General features: G+C 33.5%; 8 protein-coding genes across 8 annotated transcripts; 3 read left to right on the top strand and 5 right to left on the bottom strand.

Annotated features, from left to right (window-relative positions):
- Positions 1-1,675: 1,675 nt before the first annotated feature.
- On the top strand, positions 1,676-3,088 carry CBP1 (Cbp1p; the record flags this gene model as incomplete). Its single annotated transcript, XM_019185310.1, has 1 exon — positions 1,676-3,088. The coding sequence occupies one exon, from the start codon at positions 1,676-1,678 to the stop codon at positions 3,086-3,088; it is 1,413 nt and encodes a 470-aa protein (XP_019040881.1).
- Positions 3,089-3,178: 90 nt separating this feature from the next.
- NUC1 (ribonuclease) lies at positions 3,179-4,171 on the bottom strand (the record flags this gene model as incomplete). Its single annotated transcript, XM_019182868.1, has 1 exon — positions 3,179-4,171. The coding sequence occupies one exon, from the start codon at positions 4,169-4,171 to the stop codon at positions 3,179-3,181; it is 993 nt and encodes a 330-aa protein (XP_019040880.1).
- A 179-nt stretch (positions 4,172-4,350) lies between these two features.
- On the bottom strand, positions 4,351-10,071 carry LAA1 (AP-1 complex accessory protein LAA1; the record flags this gene model as incomplete). The annotated part of the gene is made up of 1 exon (XM_019184281.1): positions 4,351-10,071. One exon carries the CDS (start codon positions 10,069-10,071, stop codon positions 4,351-4,353), a length of 5,721 nt encoding a protein of 1,906 aa, XP_019040879.1.
- Positions 10,072-10,403: 332 nt separating this feature from the next.
- On the bottom strand, positions 10,404-11,381 carry WICANDRAFT_75877 (uncharacterized protein; the record flags this gene model as incomplete). The annotated part of the gene is made up of 1 exon (XM_019184280.1): positions 10,404-11,381. The coding sequence occupies one exon, from the start codon at positions 11,379-11,381 to the stop codon at positions 10,404-10,406; it is 978 nt and encodes a 325-aa protein (XP_019040878.1).
- Positions 11,382-11,691: 310 nt separating this feature from the next.
- Positions 11,692-12,438, bottom strand: WICANDRAFT_75876 (uncharacterized protein; the record flags this gene model as incomplete). Its single annotated transcript, XM_019184279.1, has 1 exon — positions 11,692-12,438. One exon carries the CDS (start codon positions 12,436-12,438, stop codon positions 11,692-11,694), a length of 747 nt encoding a protein of 248 aa, XP_019040877.1.
- A 1,775-nt stretch (positions 12,439-14,213) lies between these two features.
- WICANDRAFT_75875 (cysteine hydrolase family protein) lies at positions 14,214-14,786 on the bottom strand (the record flags this gene model as incomplete). The annotated part of the gene is made up of 1 exon (XM_019184278.1): positions 14,214-14,786. The coding sequence occupies one exon, from the start codon at positions 14,784-14,786 to the stop codon at positions 14,214-14,216; it is 573 nt and encodes a 190-aa protein (XP_019040876.1).
- A 721-nt stretch (positions 14,787-15,507) lies between these two features.
- On the top strand, positions 15,508-15,888 carry WICANDRAFT_81908 (uncharacterized protein; the record flags this gene model as incomplete). Its single annotated transcript, XM_019185309.1, has 1 exon — positions 15,508-15,888. The coding sequence occupies one exon, from the start codon at positions 15,508-15,510 to the stop codon at positions 15,886-15,888; it is 381 nt and encodes a 126-aa protein (XP_019040875.1).
- Positions 15,889-16,341: 453 nt separating this feature from the next.
- Positions 16,342-16,833, top strand: WICANDRAFT_59750 (YqaE/Pmp3 family membrane protein; the record flags this gene model as incomplete). The annotated part of the gene is made up of 1 exon (XM_019182867.1): positions 16,342-16,833. One exon carries the CDS (start codon positions 16,342-16,344, stop codon positions 16,831-16,833), a length of 492 nt encoding a protein of 163 aa, XP_019040874.1.
- Positions 16,834-17,358: the final 525 nt, after the last annotated feature.

Genomic DNA, 17,358 nt, shown 5'->3' with positions numbered 1-17,358 from the left:
CCATTAGAAGAGGTTGATACAGAGGATCCATGTGATCATCATCATCATGATCATGATGGGAAAGATCTTACAAATAATTTGAAAAATATGAGTATAGATGAACATGATGTTTTCGTTGATGCTAGTTCGGAAAGTTCACCAGTTTTAAATCCAGTGCAAAATAATAATAATGGATCCCAGGGGTCATTTAATAGAGCTAGTTCTTTTTCAAGTTTGGCTTCAAATAGATCATCTGCTAGTGTTATTTCCAAAAGAAAAAGACATCATCATTTGGATGTTTCAAATGTTCAAAATCATAGTTCTACGCTCAAGTTGAAAAAATGAGCTTAAAGTTGGTATCTCACACATTCGTTATATATAGTTATTAAAAATTCATACATTTATTCAGTTCACAATGATTTGTTTTCTTATTTGATATTTGATTTTTTTTGTTTACATACATTATACCCATTTTTTTTTTGACAATCAGATATATTTATTAATTAGATATCTATTATTTTTGGGGGACCATTTCCACTTTTCTATTACTCTTCTATTGTGTTTCATTAATGTAATTAACTCTGGTTATTGATTCTCAAGATTTATTTGTAGAGCTTAAAACCGTTCGCGAAAATTTTCCAGGTCTGCCTATACCAATTTTACAAAAAAATTCATAAATATTTTCACTATGTATAACGTCTTTAGAATTATATTTCTTGAGACAGTATTGAGCTTGAAACTGGGTGGAGTATAGTACAGCTTATATTATTACTAGCGTGGAAGAATCGCAACACCTGATAGTATGCTTCAGAGGTCAAGCCGGTGTGCAAAGACGTTTGTCGTGAGATGGCATCGACCACTAATATCAAATCCATTCTTGAGATTCAATTCAACATCATCATCATCTGGGGTAGAACCTCCTCAAAAGGTTGATCCTATACAAAACATAGATATACAACAGCATACAGTCATACAGCATCATTCAACAACTAGTGAACTACCCAACAATAGACAGTTAATAGTGTTTGAACCACCCAATAGGCAACTTATGGTCATTGAACCATCCAATAGACAACTTATGGTTATTGAACCATCCAATAGACAACTTATGGTTATTGAACCAACACAAAAACATAAACCTTCCCGAATAGATACTGTAAAGTTCATCAACTTAGAACTGAATGGTATAACAGACCCCAATGAAGCTTTGAAATGCGTAAGAAGGTTTTTGACAAGGCATGAAGGTGAAGTATCAGGTGGAACAATTGTCAGATGTATGAAAAAAATACGAAGATCGTTTTCTAAACAACCACTGTTCCATAACATTTCAAATAGGGTAGCACGTATAGCTATGGATAAACTTATCTATCATTCTAGATTTTCATCACATGTTGTCCCCATGATACTTTATGAAGTGATTTCATTGCTTAAATTGAGAGATTTTAGAATGTTAGATACCATTTATTCAAGACTAGAGCGTTATGGAAAGTTACACCAAGACTCATTCTTGGAAAAAAACCGTTACTATACGAAGAACAGAGTTTACTCACCCCATAAGGATATGTATTATAAATGGATCCTACAATATGCAATAAAGCAAAATCAGCTAAAAATTGGTTATGAGTTTGCAATAAAGAATGTGAAACATTTTAAACCTGATAAAATGGTGATTGATGAATTGGTTACAGCTTTTCTTATGAAAAATCCACTAGAAGAAGAGATACAATTGGCTAAAGTACTAAATTTACTAAAGTTGTATGAATTGAAATTAACAGAATTTCAAGCTAATTTGATTTTTGAAAAAGTTCCAGAGGAAGCTTCAGGTTTTGTTGAGAAATTCATTTCTAAAACAGTCCGATCACACCTTAAGAATGAAGATACAGATGTTTTATTAAGTATTGGATATAGATCAATCATGAAAGATTCTTCTTTGAATAACCCTGCTGGATGTCATGAAACTTGGTTAAATATTAAGCACTTGCGTAATAATATTGCTCAACATGAACATAAAATATTGGGAGTATTGTTACGGGTTTTCAACAAGAATAAAAAATTTAGAAGATTAGCTATGGATATTGCTAATGAATTACCAAGAAGTTCATATTCAGATCCAGCTTTAACAGGCCCATTGATTCATCTTTCTATCAGTATGAAGCGTCCACAATTGGCAAATGCTGTTTGTTCAACAATAAAACCACCAATTTCCCGTGAATTACTTTCTGATTTATTAGTAATGCATTTATCATTTGGAGATAGTGAAGGTACTGAAAGAGTTTTACATCAGATCAAAGAGATGGATTCTGAATTGAGTGCACGAGATTATATGGTTATCATTTCCCAACTTTTGAGGAGAAATAAATTCGATGAAGCTCTCAAAATCTTGAAAACTATTCCATTGGGATGTGCTATGATTTCATACAGCACCATGATTAATCACTTTGTTAAACAAAGTATCTCTCAAGGGGATACCATTTCACCAGACAATTTGGCAATCATTGATGAATTAATTACAAAAGCTTCAACAGTTTCAGTGGATGGTTTTTGGGATAGATTAGCTCCAATGTATATCAAATATTTGGTTTCTTCTGGGCTCAAAGCTGATTTAGAAACTGCACAACGGATATACATCAATACATTTTTGGATTTTAAGGCTAAGGAATATTTGGAGAATCATTTAAGTTTAAAACTAAATTATAGTTTGGATGATACAATTTTGACTACTAATCCATTTTTGATTGAAGATGAACACCAAAAAGGATTGATCTATTTACGTGCTACAGATGGTTGCAAAGTTATCATTTTGAAAATTATTGCAGATGCAGCTATAAGGATTGGAAACGTTGAGGGGCTAACTTTTGCTTTGAATCAGTTGGGCGAAGCAGGTTATACTAAAAATGAAATAATACTTGACTACTCAAGGAAATATAGAAAGAAAGCTTCCCAAAAGGGATTCAATCCTCGTAGATTGAGGTCTTATGAATTGAATGATGACCACAGATTTGAGGATATTAGAGAAAATGATGGTCTAGAAAAATTGAAATTTTTAAAGAAATTTAATAGAAAATCCGCTTCAAAAGTCAAACAAATGAGTGATACCAGGTTTAAATGAGTTTCAAAGAAAAGAAAAAAGATTGTACATAGAATAATGATGCATAATGATTATTTTTTTTTAACGAATTTGTATACTATCAGGATTTCTCTATTTTGGTGGTGGTAATAATAACATATCTTTCTTTGGTGGTAATGAATTGTTGAATTCCCTGACAACAATTGAACAGTCAACTTCTCTACACAGTTGTTTCTTCTTATTTTCTGGGACATTTTGTAAGAATGTTAAACCTGATGATTTCTCTAACGCTTCAATTGGCATTTCAAAAGATCTTAGTGGTGTTTGATTGGAAATTGGGGCATTTGGTAAAACGAATGCAGATACAGCTAGTGATTGATCTCCTGGATTTCTATTTGGGTTTTCAGCAACTATCAATTTGAAAAAATGTGTTGGAACTGCAACATTTGGTGGATTTCCAATCACTTCATATGTAACTCTCCATTTCCCATCTGGATCTCTTTTTGGTAAATATAGGGGACCTGTTACTATACGAACAGATCCATAAGTTTTGGTCAAATCACGACAGAAGAATTCTAAATGGGCCCAGTAGTCTCTGTTGAACCCTTCACCAACTTGAGGGGAGATATTTGTTAAGTAAAAAGTTTCATCCATAGCTGTTTGATTAAATTTGGCATTAGCAGCAGGGGCTTGATGTCCTCTATCATACCCACTTCTGAAAAAATCTCTTAACTGAGCTTTGAAAGTTGCTGGAATCTTTTCATCTTCTTTGAATACAGATTTTTTACGATCAACTGTACCATTTGATTTAATTGATTCTGGAGTTATATGCTCCACAACCCAATATGGATTACGTTTTTGTCTGTCGTAACAACTCACGAACTCTTGTCTATTTTGTAAATCATGAATAGGACCTGGGAACCCATACTTGAAGAATTCTGAAGGGTTGACAACTGGCCCACTGACCAAGCCACCAGATTGTCCCTGTTGAGCTGGAACACCATAACCTGAAGAAGAATCCACTGGAGAAGCTGTTGAAGTTGAAGATGGTTTTCCCCAAAAGAAATTAGCAATGGCCACTGAAACACCAGCACCTAAAGCACCCGAAGCTAAATATTTACTCATGATTGCAGTGAGTGAAGAGCGAGAAACTGGATCAGTTCAATGTGACACGCTTTTTGTGATGATCTAAATTTTTTTTTATTCTGCGATTTTTTCAATGGCATCTCGGAGATTTCAGCCTTCAACGGTCAAACAGGAACAAAACTACAGAATGTATCTAAATATAAACTTTTAAAAAACCTCTAAATATCAAATGTCTTCAATCTTATTTGTTCATGCTCCACTTGCTCAAGGCTTGTTGCCTGCCCTTCCAGTTTGACTAATTTTTCAGTCTCAACGCGTTGATCTGGAGTCAAAATTTCATTGACAACAGTCTTGAAGACTTGTGGATTCAACTGGATTAATGAAATCATCTTTTTGTGGAGGTATGTAGTGTAATCTGGTGATTTATTGCTGATAAATATCAACGTTGGAATTAAAATGGTGAATAAGGGTATTTGTTTTTCCTCAGATTGGACCTGTTTAATCGTCAAGATGAAAAGTTCAATAGATAGCCTTGGATCTGAAATTGTTCCCTTTAACAAATGCTCAAGAATCTTTGGAATCAAACTTTTAACTATTGCTTCATTCAATTTAGATTTCTTTGAAATCACAGACTTGATTGATTGTGTAGCTATTGCGACAGTATTATCATCAATCAACCCGTTTGCCAAATTAGTGGCTATGAAATCAATATCATCATCATTTAATCTTAAAATATCATTGGATGTGCTTAATAAAACACCCATAGAAAGCAAAGAGTTGATATTTGATGTGACGTCTTGAGAAACTTTCAAATGTGGTCTAATGGATTGATAGAAATTGTTGATTGTAACCATGTCATTCATATCAACCAGCTCTTGCAAAAGAGATTTGAGTATTGGCAAAATTGAAGGAATAACTTGGTTTCTTAACACCAGACGATCATGATCTTCATATACTAGTAAAACAAGCTTCAACAGACTTGAGTAAAGATCAACCTTTATCATATCAGGGAATCTTGCAAGCATTTTGTTGATCAATGCAAATGACTTCTTCAACAATTGTTGTTCAGATGGATTCAATTCCTCAACTTCAGTAGAAATTCTATTGTTTTCAGGCTGCAAGTAAGGAACTAAGCGAATGATACTTTGAATATTGACTCTGACCAACTCAAATAATTTATCGACATAAGACTCCAATTCTTCACGAGAGAGACTTGATTCAAAAAAATTCAAAAAGATCTTTGATGTGATGTTCAAAATTTCACTCTGCTCTTCAATGTTACCAGTCAAGATCAATCTTTCAAATACTTCTATACTCTCACTAAAGATTTCATCCTGTAGAATCAACTCAACCAATTTCTTATAGCTTAAAACTTTAGAAAGAGCTTTCAAAGTTCTCACTTTCATATGGTCATGTCCAATCATTGAATGAATAGCTTGTGCATACAACATGAAAAAAAATCCGAACGAATCATTCTGCAATAGATCCACGATTTTAGTCTCATCAACTTCGACAATACATCCAACAACATCCACAAAATTGATCCAACATCTTTCATATAATTCAATATCATGTTCAGCATGCTCATCACCAGAACCATGTTTGATGATTGCAAATTCTTTCAAAGTAGCAACCCATAATGGTAACAAAACATCAAGATGTTCTTCAATTAGTGCATTCAACTCAGCATCTTCGTTACTTGTAGCTAAAATCTTCAATTCAGCCCATGCATTCAAAACAGACAATTTCACTCTTCTTTGACCTCTAATACTTGTAATATGAACATCTTGTAGTTTAAAATCATCCGATTCATGTAAATCATCAAGTGAATCAGTTAAAATCTTCAAAATTCTTCCAAGTCTATTAATCTTCACAATACGTGATCCAATAAAGTTTGCAACAACAGTAATTGCCTTACTAGCAATAATCGGTGTGCTATCATAATGGAAGGCTGGAACTAATGCAGAAGTGATTTGAGCTTGTTGTTGTTCTAATAATGACATAGTAGGGTATATTGGATCTTTTGCACTTGCATAATTATTTATAACATCACCTAATAACTCAATACCTAGTAACCTCAATTCATTAATTGTTGATGTAGAGCTACTGAATGATATTTTGATGAGATCTGAAACTTTTGAAGATAATTGGGTGTATAACTTTGAATCACGCTGAGTATAGCCCAGTAATTGCCTGATATAGCCAAGGAGAACAATCTTGAATTTCCAATTGACTGATTCATTACTCTTACTATCTTCTTCCTCACCTTCACCTTTCTTGGCGATTGATTGGGCCTCTTCATCATTGACATCAACTTCAACTTTCTTGTGAGTGTATTTGGACAAGATTGCTTTATAATTATTGAAAAGCTTTTCATGTAGTGTTCTTTTAGAAACATTGAATAACCTCTGCAATTTAGCAAACCAACTGATATCATATGTTGAATCTAACCATTCTTTAATCATCTTATTCAACAATGTAGATTCCGGATAAGTCTCCAACGCAATCCAGATTAGGTATTCAACTTGTGACAAAAACTGCTTATCTTCGCTTGTTTTAACGATTTGGAACAACAAATCCAATGAAACACCAAACACTTTGAAAGAACTTGTCACTGGAAAAATCTCATTTTTTTCACCATAAAGAGGCAAAGTCAGACCGGTTCCAATGACATTCACCAAATTATTAGAGATGTTGAATTCGATCAAGTCAATCAAAATTTGTTTATCAATAGCATTTATATCATAAATTATCAACTCTTGAACAAGTTTAATAATTTCACTTTGAATAACTTCATCATTATAATAAAATAATAAACCGTTTATCAGATTTTGTAAAGTTTGCTTTGATACTTCATCAAGATCCTTAACTCCTGGACCTAAACTGTTTATAATATGTCTCAACAATTTGGCTAACACTTTGTTGGAATCAACATTCACATTCAAATTTGACATTGCAGCTGATTTATTGAAAGCACCATAGTTATCATCTAGGAAGAACATCTCCAACATTGAAATCATTTCTTTAGCTTTACCAACATTCATAGCAACATGTTTCTCAATTAGAGTAGAAAGGGCATCAAAAGTCCAAGAATGGACTGTTGGATGTGGATCTGATGCCAACTTCATTAATATTTCAAATATTTGACTAAAATGAGAAGAGTTGTACTTATAGATAGCAGCTAAAACCAATGAACTGAAGGATCTTGAACCTGACTGCTGATCATCCACAATTTTTTTGATGAAAATCGGAATCTGTTCAGATAATGAAGTTTTGGATATGATGATACCAATGGAATCAGAGTTCAAATTCAATAGATATGGTGATGGATATGTTTCATATAGCGTTCTCAGAACGTCAAGCACAGATGAGCCAACTGATTGATCAAATTTCAAACCTTCCGACTGGGCAACACTTAAAAATCCATGGATTGCAACAGAACAATTGATCGAAACTGTAGTCTTTGTTGCTTCATTGATATTTTTGGAAAGGATAAAAGATCTCATGTTTTCAATCAATGATAGCTGAACTTTGGTACTCAAATATGGGAATGCTAATGATAAGATTTCAATTGAAGTATCAACAATAACAGTAGACGGTGGTAACGAATAGTTGTTTTTCAGTGAATATTGTGAATCGCCATAGATTGTTATGAAGAAATCATTTGTCAAAGATGGACTGATTGGCTGTAATGTTGTTAGTTCAAGTTCGTCTATCCATGTTGAAGTAGTTAGCCAACTTTTAACAGAATTGAGCTCTATAGAACCTGGTGGTAATGCAACTGTATCAATTGAATAATCAGTGGAGTTGATCTTTGTCGACTGAGGGGTTGAGTATTTGATATTGAGTTCATCAATTTCATAACCTCTGAATTTACTTGTTAACCCATTCGAGAATCCATCATCGATTTGCCACAAGTCTAATTTTTCATTTTTGACAACTTCATAGTTTGGTAGATTGGCAAAGTTTTTGATAGCTTGAATCAATACCAAACTGTTAACATCATTTTTAATCAAGTGAATGATTTTCAAATAGATTTCCAAAATTCTTTGATCAACAAGATTTAACAAGTTTTCAATCTCTTTTGTCTCTGGTATAATTGTACTGATGATTGTTTTTCTCTTACTCAAAAATCCAGCAAAATCAAGAGCAATCTTAGAATCGATATTAATGTTTGATAGGAAATTCAACAATGCGGTCAATGAGTGGCTTTCAACTTCCAAAGCTTTGAATAACTCATCAGGTAATGTAACATCTGGCTTAATGAAATCAAGATTTTCCCACAGTGAAATGAATTCAACTTTCTTAGACTCCAGAAATTCTGGATCTTGATAATTGAATAAACCACACATGACAATCCAACTTGTTAAGATTGTATAATAAACAACACTATCCTTAAGGCTTTGGTTTTTAGCTCTTAATTTGGATGTAACAAGATCCCAAATGTTCAAAATCAATTCAAATGGTACATAATCTTTATCAGCTAATGATATCAAGTTTGCAATGATTAACGACAATCCATGAGTTTTTACAAAGTTTAATCTTTTTTCTGAAGCTTGTTTATAATTATTGGCCAATTCATTGAAGGAGGTATCCAAAAGTTCATTAATCAAATGCGGGAACCCTGCAGCAAAAGTTTTAATAATTTCAACCGAATGTATCCTTATTTCAAAATTAGGAGATGTACAGAGTTTCATCATTGTAATTTGATAATATTCTAAATCAGCCTCAGAAAGACTTGACAAGTTGCTTAAAACTTTCTTAACAATTTTTAACACAGTGATTATCTTGAACGGATGTTCTTTTTCCTCTGAATTCAAATAACTTTTGAATAATTTATCAAAAATCATTCTTTGCCCAGATTCACCTGTTAGTTTTAGCAATGTTTCAAAAATATAGTCAATCTGGTTGATTATTCTTGATGTACAGTTTCTTGAAGCTGAATGGACTCTTTCATGATCAAAAATAGATAATAATAATGATAAAACTTCTTCAAAATGATTTAAGAAATATTCATATTCTTCAGCAACATGTAAATGCAAAAACTGTATTATTGATTCTGTGATTCCAACTTTAGCGAAAAGATTCCCTTCGATATAAAGTTCAATGTAAATGCTGAAAACTGTTTTGAGCTTAAATGAAACCAATTTGAGAGATTCTGCTAAGGCTTTGGCACAAGAGACTCTGATGATTTTTTCTTTGGAACCTAGACCAGCTAGAATAGCCGATGAATGGGCTAGTTGATAAACTGAATGTTCTGGCTTCTTGTGAGTGGAAATGATTCCCCATGATTCATAAAGGTTCGCGATGAGTTGAACAGAGCTTGAGTCATCATTGATTGTATGTTTGAAGAGCTTGAGAAATTTTGTGGTGATAGATTCATCGAGTTCTGCGATACCACCGTTTCTCAGTATCACTGATAGTAAATTAGATAAGTTTAATGAATAATCAGCTATTATAGTTTTTGATTCTTGATTTTTCTTTAGATACCTCAAAATTGTAGAATTTAAAAGTGCAACAAATGAAAGCAATTCATGACCGAAACTTTCATAGATAAATGACAATACCACACAACTTAGGTTTTTCAATGCTGTATAATGTGATTTTTTCTTTGATATATCTGCAAATAACGTGACAAATCTATTTGTTGTATCAAACAACTTATGCTTATTCAATCCCAATATGGTGACATAGTTTTTAGCAATTGCCACTCTTAATGGCTGTGAAACGAGATCTAATTTTTCCTTATTCTTATCATCTTGGAAATAATCTATCTGAGACTCCAATTGCTGTAATATGAATGTTTGTGAATTTGAATCAATTGGTGATGATTTATTGATGATGAACTTGTAAAGGTTGATATGGTAAGAGAGAAGGGTTCTAGCAACTTGACCTGTTTCAATTGAAGATACCAGTGCCTCAAACTTGAAATTGTCCATTATTCTTGCGCCCTTATGGAGTGTTTAGGTTATTGTATTCAAATGTTGTTGATGTTTGATTTGATGTTGTGTCTCTTCGTTCGAATTTGGTCAAAATGTTATGTAATAGATTAATAAGCAAAAAATATTTCACGTGACTCCAGTTTTATACGAAGATTAAAGCTGAATATCTACGTTTTAATTGATTCTTGAGGTGGTTGTATTCTACAATGGTTTGGTGCGCCATAATAATTGAATATTTATTCATACGTATTGATCTCGAAAAATAATGTTTTGAAAGGTAAATAATGTTGCTTTGGAAGTCACTGTTGATACCAATTCGACTAAAGATTCTATTGCAATCTAGCCAAATCTTCTCTAAGCATTGTCAATTTTTCATCAATACCTATATTTTCATTGGTGCAAAGTATCATTAATGGATCAGTAGGTTTAGTATTCATTATCAATTTAAATAGATCATCTCTTGTAATCATTTCCTCTGAAAGTAAATATTTCAAAAATGAAAGAAATACAGCTTGTTCTTTTTCTTCATTCATTTTCAAATGCTCAATCCATTCATTCATGCTATCACATTGGTTTACAGGCCCTGCTTGTTGTTGTGGCGGTGGGGAATTGACACTAGTGGTTTTATATTGTTCATTGTTGTCAATACCTAAGAATTTACCAACATCAAGATAGATTGAGACATCATCATGAAACATTCTATGGATTCTTGTTCTTTTGAGCCTTTCCCTTTTTTCATGAGGTGTGGCTGTAAGGTTCAGGATTTCATTTGTCAATGCTTCTTTATATTCCTCTGTTTCAACTGGATTCATTGTATTGTAAACAAAATGATTCAATTCAGGTGAATATGTTGAGTTGGTTGAATGTTGCTTGACAGCTAAAAACCCATTGATATAATCATCCACTAATAATGAAAGTTCATGTTCAATCTTTTGAGGTTCAAATTTTTTAGCCTTGGCTGCTAATGGGAATCTTTGAGACATGTAATCTCCCAACAACTTTCTTCCTTCCATATTTAGTCTACTCTTATTTGGAACTTTATATTCTGAAAGTCCAGCCAGTTTTTGACAAAAATATCTTAATTCTTCAGCATCCCAATGAGAAACTTTGACGTGTTGCAATTTATCGTCTGTTAAACCTTCACCAGCATTAGAATTTGCAATAGATTTTGGATCAGTTGGAGTAATTATATTTGTTGTATCTTTCAAGACTGTTGAATTGTGGGAATCTTCTGTTGGTGCAATACCTTCCGTCGACTTCAAATTCTGATCCACAGGATCACAGTAAGGTAATTCAGCTTCAGACATTGTTTGTTGATTGAGTATAGATTGAGAATGAAGGGAAGAATCAGTGTATGGGAATCAAGGTGTTTAAATATGTAAACAATGGTCGTGCATAATAACAAAACGAAATCACCCCACAGAATAAAAAGACGCGTCAATACTCGAAAAGTAAACAAAAGAAGACACAAATCAGGATTCATGGTACAATAGTGTGCCTTGAGACGTGTCCTTCAAGAATGTTGGAACTTGGAGCCTTGCGCTTGTTGCTATGACTCTCTTTGATTTTGAATCCAGACCTTTTGAATCACTGGTTCAAATTCTATTCCTGCATCCATCAAACAATTGGAAGGCCAGAAGGCCCAATATTGCAGCCTTCAAAAGTGATTGAAGATGAGTTACCATTGCAATTCACAGTAGTGTTGACCAACTTTGGGAATTTTTGACACTTGAAAATCAGGTTCCTTGGGGTCTTGCTTTTGATTTCAATGATTAGGTTCAAGCATGTTGGGGAGGAGCACGCTTTCTTCAATACACCTTCATGTGTTCCCATCAAGTAATCAAAATTAGGTGAATCTCCAGCAAAAAATAAACATTGTTCAGTGCCAACCTCTATTAAATATGTATCTTGTTCATCATAATTTAAGAATTCTAAATATGGATCATTTGGAATATCCTTGAAATGCTTGTCAAATTCATAAAACGTTTCGTTGTTATAGATATTCAATTGATGGAATTTTTTATTTTCAACAAGGGTCTTGATCAAATTGGCTAATTCGGAACTTCCAACATAATGGACAAATATTATAAAATAATCAGCTGTTGTTTGAGAGCTATCAAAAGTTTCAAGGTCCATTCTTCCGAAGGGGATATCTCTTAGTATGTCACTAGGAACATCATCCCAATTAGATTCACCATCACCTAAATTATCAGCTATGATACAGATGTTTTCTTGGATAACTGGGGCCAGCTGTGGATCTTTCAAGAATAATGCTTCATAATACGCTAATGACTTGAACTCATTCAAAGGGATATAGTCAACATTATCTGCTCCATCAATCTGGTTCACCATTATTCTTTTCATCGTTACAGGTTCAGGTGGTTTTGTTTACATTTTGTTCTCGAAAAGTCGAAACGGCAGATGACACGTATCAAGATGGCAGTGTATGCGCGTATTAGTAACTTCAAGTTTCCCAAGGCCTACTGTATCTAAATTTCAAGTAGTGTATAACATTCACTAAAACGCTCATATAATTTTCTCATTCAAGAAGATACAAGTTCCTTCTTTGTTCGAAGAAATGCACTTTTAATCAATTAATTGATTTCACGATCTCACGAATCACGATCAATTTGTTTCTCTGTGACATTCGCGAATTATGGTTAAAAAAGATTCGACGTTTGCATCAACTTGACCCTTTACTAAACCTACAGGACAATTAAATTTCGGTTAATCTTTAGACTAAAGTTGTTTAAAGAACATACCAGAAAGCCAAAATTCGTCATCGTTTAAATAGCCATTTAGAATGGCGTTACTAACGTCCATCTGATTAATGTTCTGTGAGTTCACTGGATAGTTTTGGGAATACTCTTCGTATGCATACTAACTAGCCCAACCAAAGACGATTGAAATAATAAAAACGAGCTTGCTGGGATCCTCAACCATGGCTTCTCTGTTCAACGTCCTTTTTTTGACTGTGTATCTTGATATGCCGCGTACTGTGTCAGTTTGTCTGCACTAGGAGGCAAAAGAAACAGTTTTCAAAGAGGTCTTAGTCTGAACTCTAGATAAGCTTAGATTGTGTGATTCGATTAGCTTTGTCAAATTATAGAATACATGTTGTGGTTCGTTTAGTTTGCAAGCTGGTTGAAGAGATCACTAATGCATTTATACTCAAAAGCTTTATTGGAATGTAGAGTACTTTAACACTTCGATTTGATCCTTGTAGCTTTCTGGTTAGAAAAAGCAGGTAATTAATGATCGAAAATTAATTCAAGCACAACCAATTAAAGAACAGGGGGCTGTTAGAATTATGAAATGCATGTAATAAAAACGACCTGATTACACATTGAAATAGGATAAACATTGAGATGTATCTATATTGACTCATGAAAAGACTGCTTTTACAACTTCACAACTTGCGCACCTGAATCCTGATCCTGATCTATTTTCGCGAATAGATGGTGGATCGAGGAATTGAAAATTAGTTACACAGCAATTATTTTGAAATCAAATATTTTGAGATAAATCCAAACCCTGTGGCTCTATATAGCTTAGTAAGTAATTAGAAAATACAGGTAAATTTTTTAGTAAAAAAAAAAAAAAAATTTTCGGATTTATAGCTTGTAATAGACCCAGAATATTCTTTACAGGAGAATGATGTCGATGTATCCATTGATACTTTTCAGCTCATGTTTAACTTCGTGTTATTAAATGGTTTCTGACAATGACAATAAGCTAGATTAAACATCTCTTTCCTTTGAGCAAAAGTTTGATTTTTGCTTTAGACGTACGTCTGATATTATATGTTATAAATCACAGATCATGAATTAAAACATTGACTCGCGGTTAGGAACCCATTCTAACTTATCCCATAAGCTTTTGATGTTATAAGATGCTATTTATGCACCTGTTCTCACCAAGTTATGTGTATATGTGAATATTATTTACAATGTGATTGGGTAATTTTGTCAAATAACAAAGCAGATATAATATGTTTTGTTTGATTTGCAATTTGATTCATGATCATCTTGACTTATATTTTCCCACTGATATGATCACTCATATGTACTCTACAATTAATGAATTATAATCAAGCAAAACTTTAAACGTCTACTCACATATAATGATACAGCACATTTTTATCCCAGATTCTCCAATACTTCATCAACACTAGAAACTTTACCATATAAAAATGACAAAGTTGACAAAACAGTAGTTGTAACTTGTTCAGCAGAAACAACTTTCCCATCAAAGTCTAAATCTCTTGTAGCAATTGCATCTTTAACCACAACAACATCATAACCTAATTCAGCACCACTTCTTGCAGTTCCCTGAACACACATATGAGTCATTGCACCAACGATAATTAATTCTTTTACACCATGCTCCTCTAATGTGTTTTGAAGTCCTGTTTCGATAAAAGAGTTTGGATGATGTTTAGTTATGATAATCTCATCATTTTGTGGAGTAACGATATCATTGATTTTAGCACCTGAAGAATCTTTAACAAAGAAAGGGGCATTTGGATCTTGTTCAATATGACGAATATGGATGATTAAAACATCTTTATGATCTTTTCTTATGGAGTTTAATAGAATTGAGGATTGCTGAGCAGCTTCATTAATGTTGACTAGTGGGTATTTACCATTTTGATCCTGGAAATAGTCATTTTGGATGTCAATTAGAAGTAGAGCTTTTTTATAGGTTGTCATGATGATGTTCTGCTGATGAATGTTAATGGCTCTCGATTCTTAAGATGGGCGTTCGTTTGATTCAAATACTTTCTTGAATTTTATTAATAATGACACATTCGTCATTGATCGTGATGTTTGTTACTTCGTGGTCCGAGTAACTTGAGGTACACACTTTGAAAACCATCAAATATCTTTGTAAAGCTTCACCACGTTCACTTTATCTATCTCATTAACATGATTATATTTAGTCGATCCGATTGATCATTTAAAACGATTGTCGCCTTGAAAGTATAAAGTTTCAATTTGTTTAATCGTGTTCTGTGAAGATGTGCACTGAGTATTTTACGAAATGCATGTGTGTCTCTTTGGTTTCAAAACATGAGTTAAGTTATAACCATTGAAATGTTTTCACAAAGCACAAAACCAACTGGCAACATTAGCTGAATCTGGACTGAAGAAGAAAGAAGGCTGTCCTCTCTCACACTTATGGCCATGACTCATGATGGACACGGTGCACTAGCCTCATGAATATGACTATGGTTGATCGCGAATAGAACATGCCCTAAGGTCATCAAATAATAATACAACAGACCCAATACGCATCGCCAATGTACGTGTTCTGAACGTGTTTTAACTTCTGAAGAGACCAACAATGATCTGAGTTATATAAAGAGTAACTAGGCATCCAATTCTCTTTCTTTCAAGGCTCTTTCTACAATTCATTACTCTTTAACCAACCATGAATACCCAACCAGGAGACTACAAATACCCAGAACAACAACAACAACAGCCTCAACAACAACAACAACAACAGTCTCAACAGCCTGTCGTTATTGTTCAACACCCAGAACAGCCAGAACAACCAAGACAATACTCAACTTTATCCAAAGTCTTGTTATACATCAGTGTTATCATCCCTCCAATCCCAGTTATAATTGTCGCTACTGACGCTAATGACATTTTCATCAATTTATGTTTATTATTCCTTTTCGGTGTTGGCGCTTTGTTCCATTCGATTTATGTTGTTTATAAATACACTAGTGGTGAAAAGAGTTATGGTGCTTGGATCAAGAAGTATGGCCATAAGAATGAAAAGAGACCATCTGGTGGGAATGTTTAAGAACTGATTGAGATCTTGATGATATAAGAAGGTGTATGATGATAATAATGATAACAGATAACTGATTAATACTTTTATAGCTTAATATTTTAATACTTGAATATTCTAATACCTTGATGCTGTAGATTTGGATAGATCTTGGATTGGTACCTTTTGGTCACCCTCAATCTGTCAATGAGGGTACATAGCCCAAACGTTATAAGAAAAAGCCCATGTTATTCTGTATTAAGTCCAATGCAATCTGAAATTAAATGTAGCCGGTCTCAGCGCATTGGCACTTGGCTATTGGATGCATTTCCACAGACCTTTGTAACATGGCTGAGCTCTGTTTCCTTTGTACACAAATTTTTTATTCGACTGTTTTTAAAAAAAACGTCAAAATCTCAGTTTCTTCATCTTCAACAACATCATCAACACAGCGGTTAACAACAATTAAAGAGCTCAATTGAAAGAATGTCAGATCAGCCACCAAGTTACAACGAGAAGAACCAGCCTTACAACCAACCAGGTTATAATCCACAGCCAGTCCAACAGCAACAAGATTATCATCAACCTCAACCTCAACAACCAATTCAAGAACAACAACCACAACAATCATCCCAAGACCAATACAAACAATCTCAGCAGCAAAGCCAAGGTCAAGGTCAAGGTCAAGGTCAGCCATACGTCGTTGTTCAACACGGTAACATCCCACCTGAACCAAAGAAATTCGGAGGATGTGCTAAATTTGGATTATACTTACTATGTTTCATTTTCCCACCAATTTCCACTTTAATTGTTTCACCAAAGGGTAGTGACACTATAATCAATATCTTGTTACTGTTTTTAGTTGGTATTGGATCTATTATCCATGGTATTTATATCGTTTACAAATATACTAGTGGAGAAGGTAGTTATGATGCTTGGGAGGAGAAATATGGTAAAAGAAAGCCAACTACGGTGTGAATTAAGGAGTGTATTATAAAGCTATAATACTTAATATTGTTCTATAATTCTATAATATTCATGTTGATGTTTTCCTTGACTTCCCAAAACAGTAGTTAATCATCCCGTCATCGTCTGTCATCTCTTGACGTGTATTTCAAATTTTGTGACAGGGCGGCTAAAAGAAACAAAAAGTTGGAGAAAAACGTCAAAAAGCTGATTCAAAACAATCTTTTGCTTTTACAATCGTTGATGAAATTAGTATTCATTCATGAGAATAAACAATGCTTCAGTCTTTAGAATCATTCATCTTTCATGCTTTAATAGTCCCCTTGGATTGGGTTGGGTTGGTGACTAGAATCTCTGATCCAAAAGAATATCATAATCAATATCATTTAAATTCCACTATTCAATTAATGATTTATAAAATTTGTGAATTTTTGAATGAATTAGATTATGAATTGGTTAAATTATTATCATTAGCAATATTATGTCCTCCTGTGGCTATTTTTTGGAAATTTGGTTGTTGTTTTAAATTAGTGCTAA

The sequence above is a fragment of the Wickerhamomyces anomalus genome (genome assembly GCF_001661255.1).
Source record: "Wickerhamomyces anomalus NRRL Y-366-8 unplaced genomic scaffold WICANscaffold_1, whole genome shotgun sequence".
NCBI lineage: Eukaryota > Fungi > Ascomycota > Saccharomycetes > Phaffomycetales > Wickerhamomycetaceae > Hansenula > Hansenula anomala.
The sequence above is the reverse complement of the archived record's forward strand: the minus strand, read 5'-3'. Positions and strand labels throughout refer to the sequence as shown.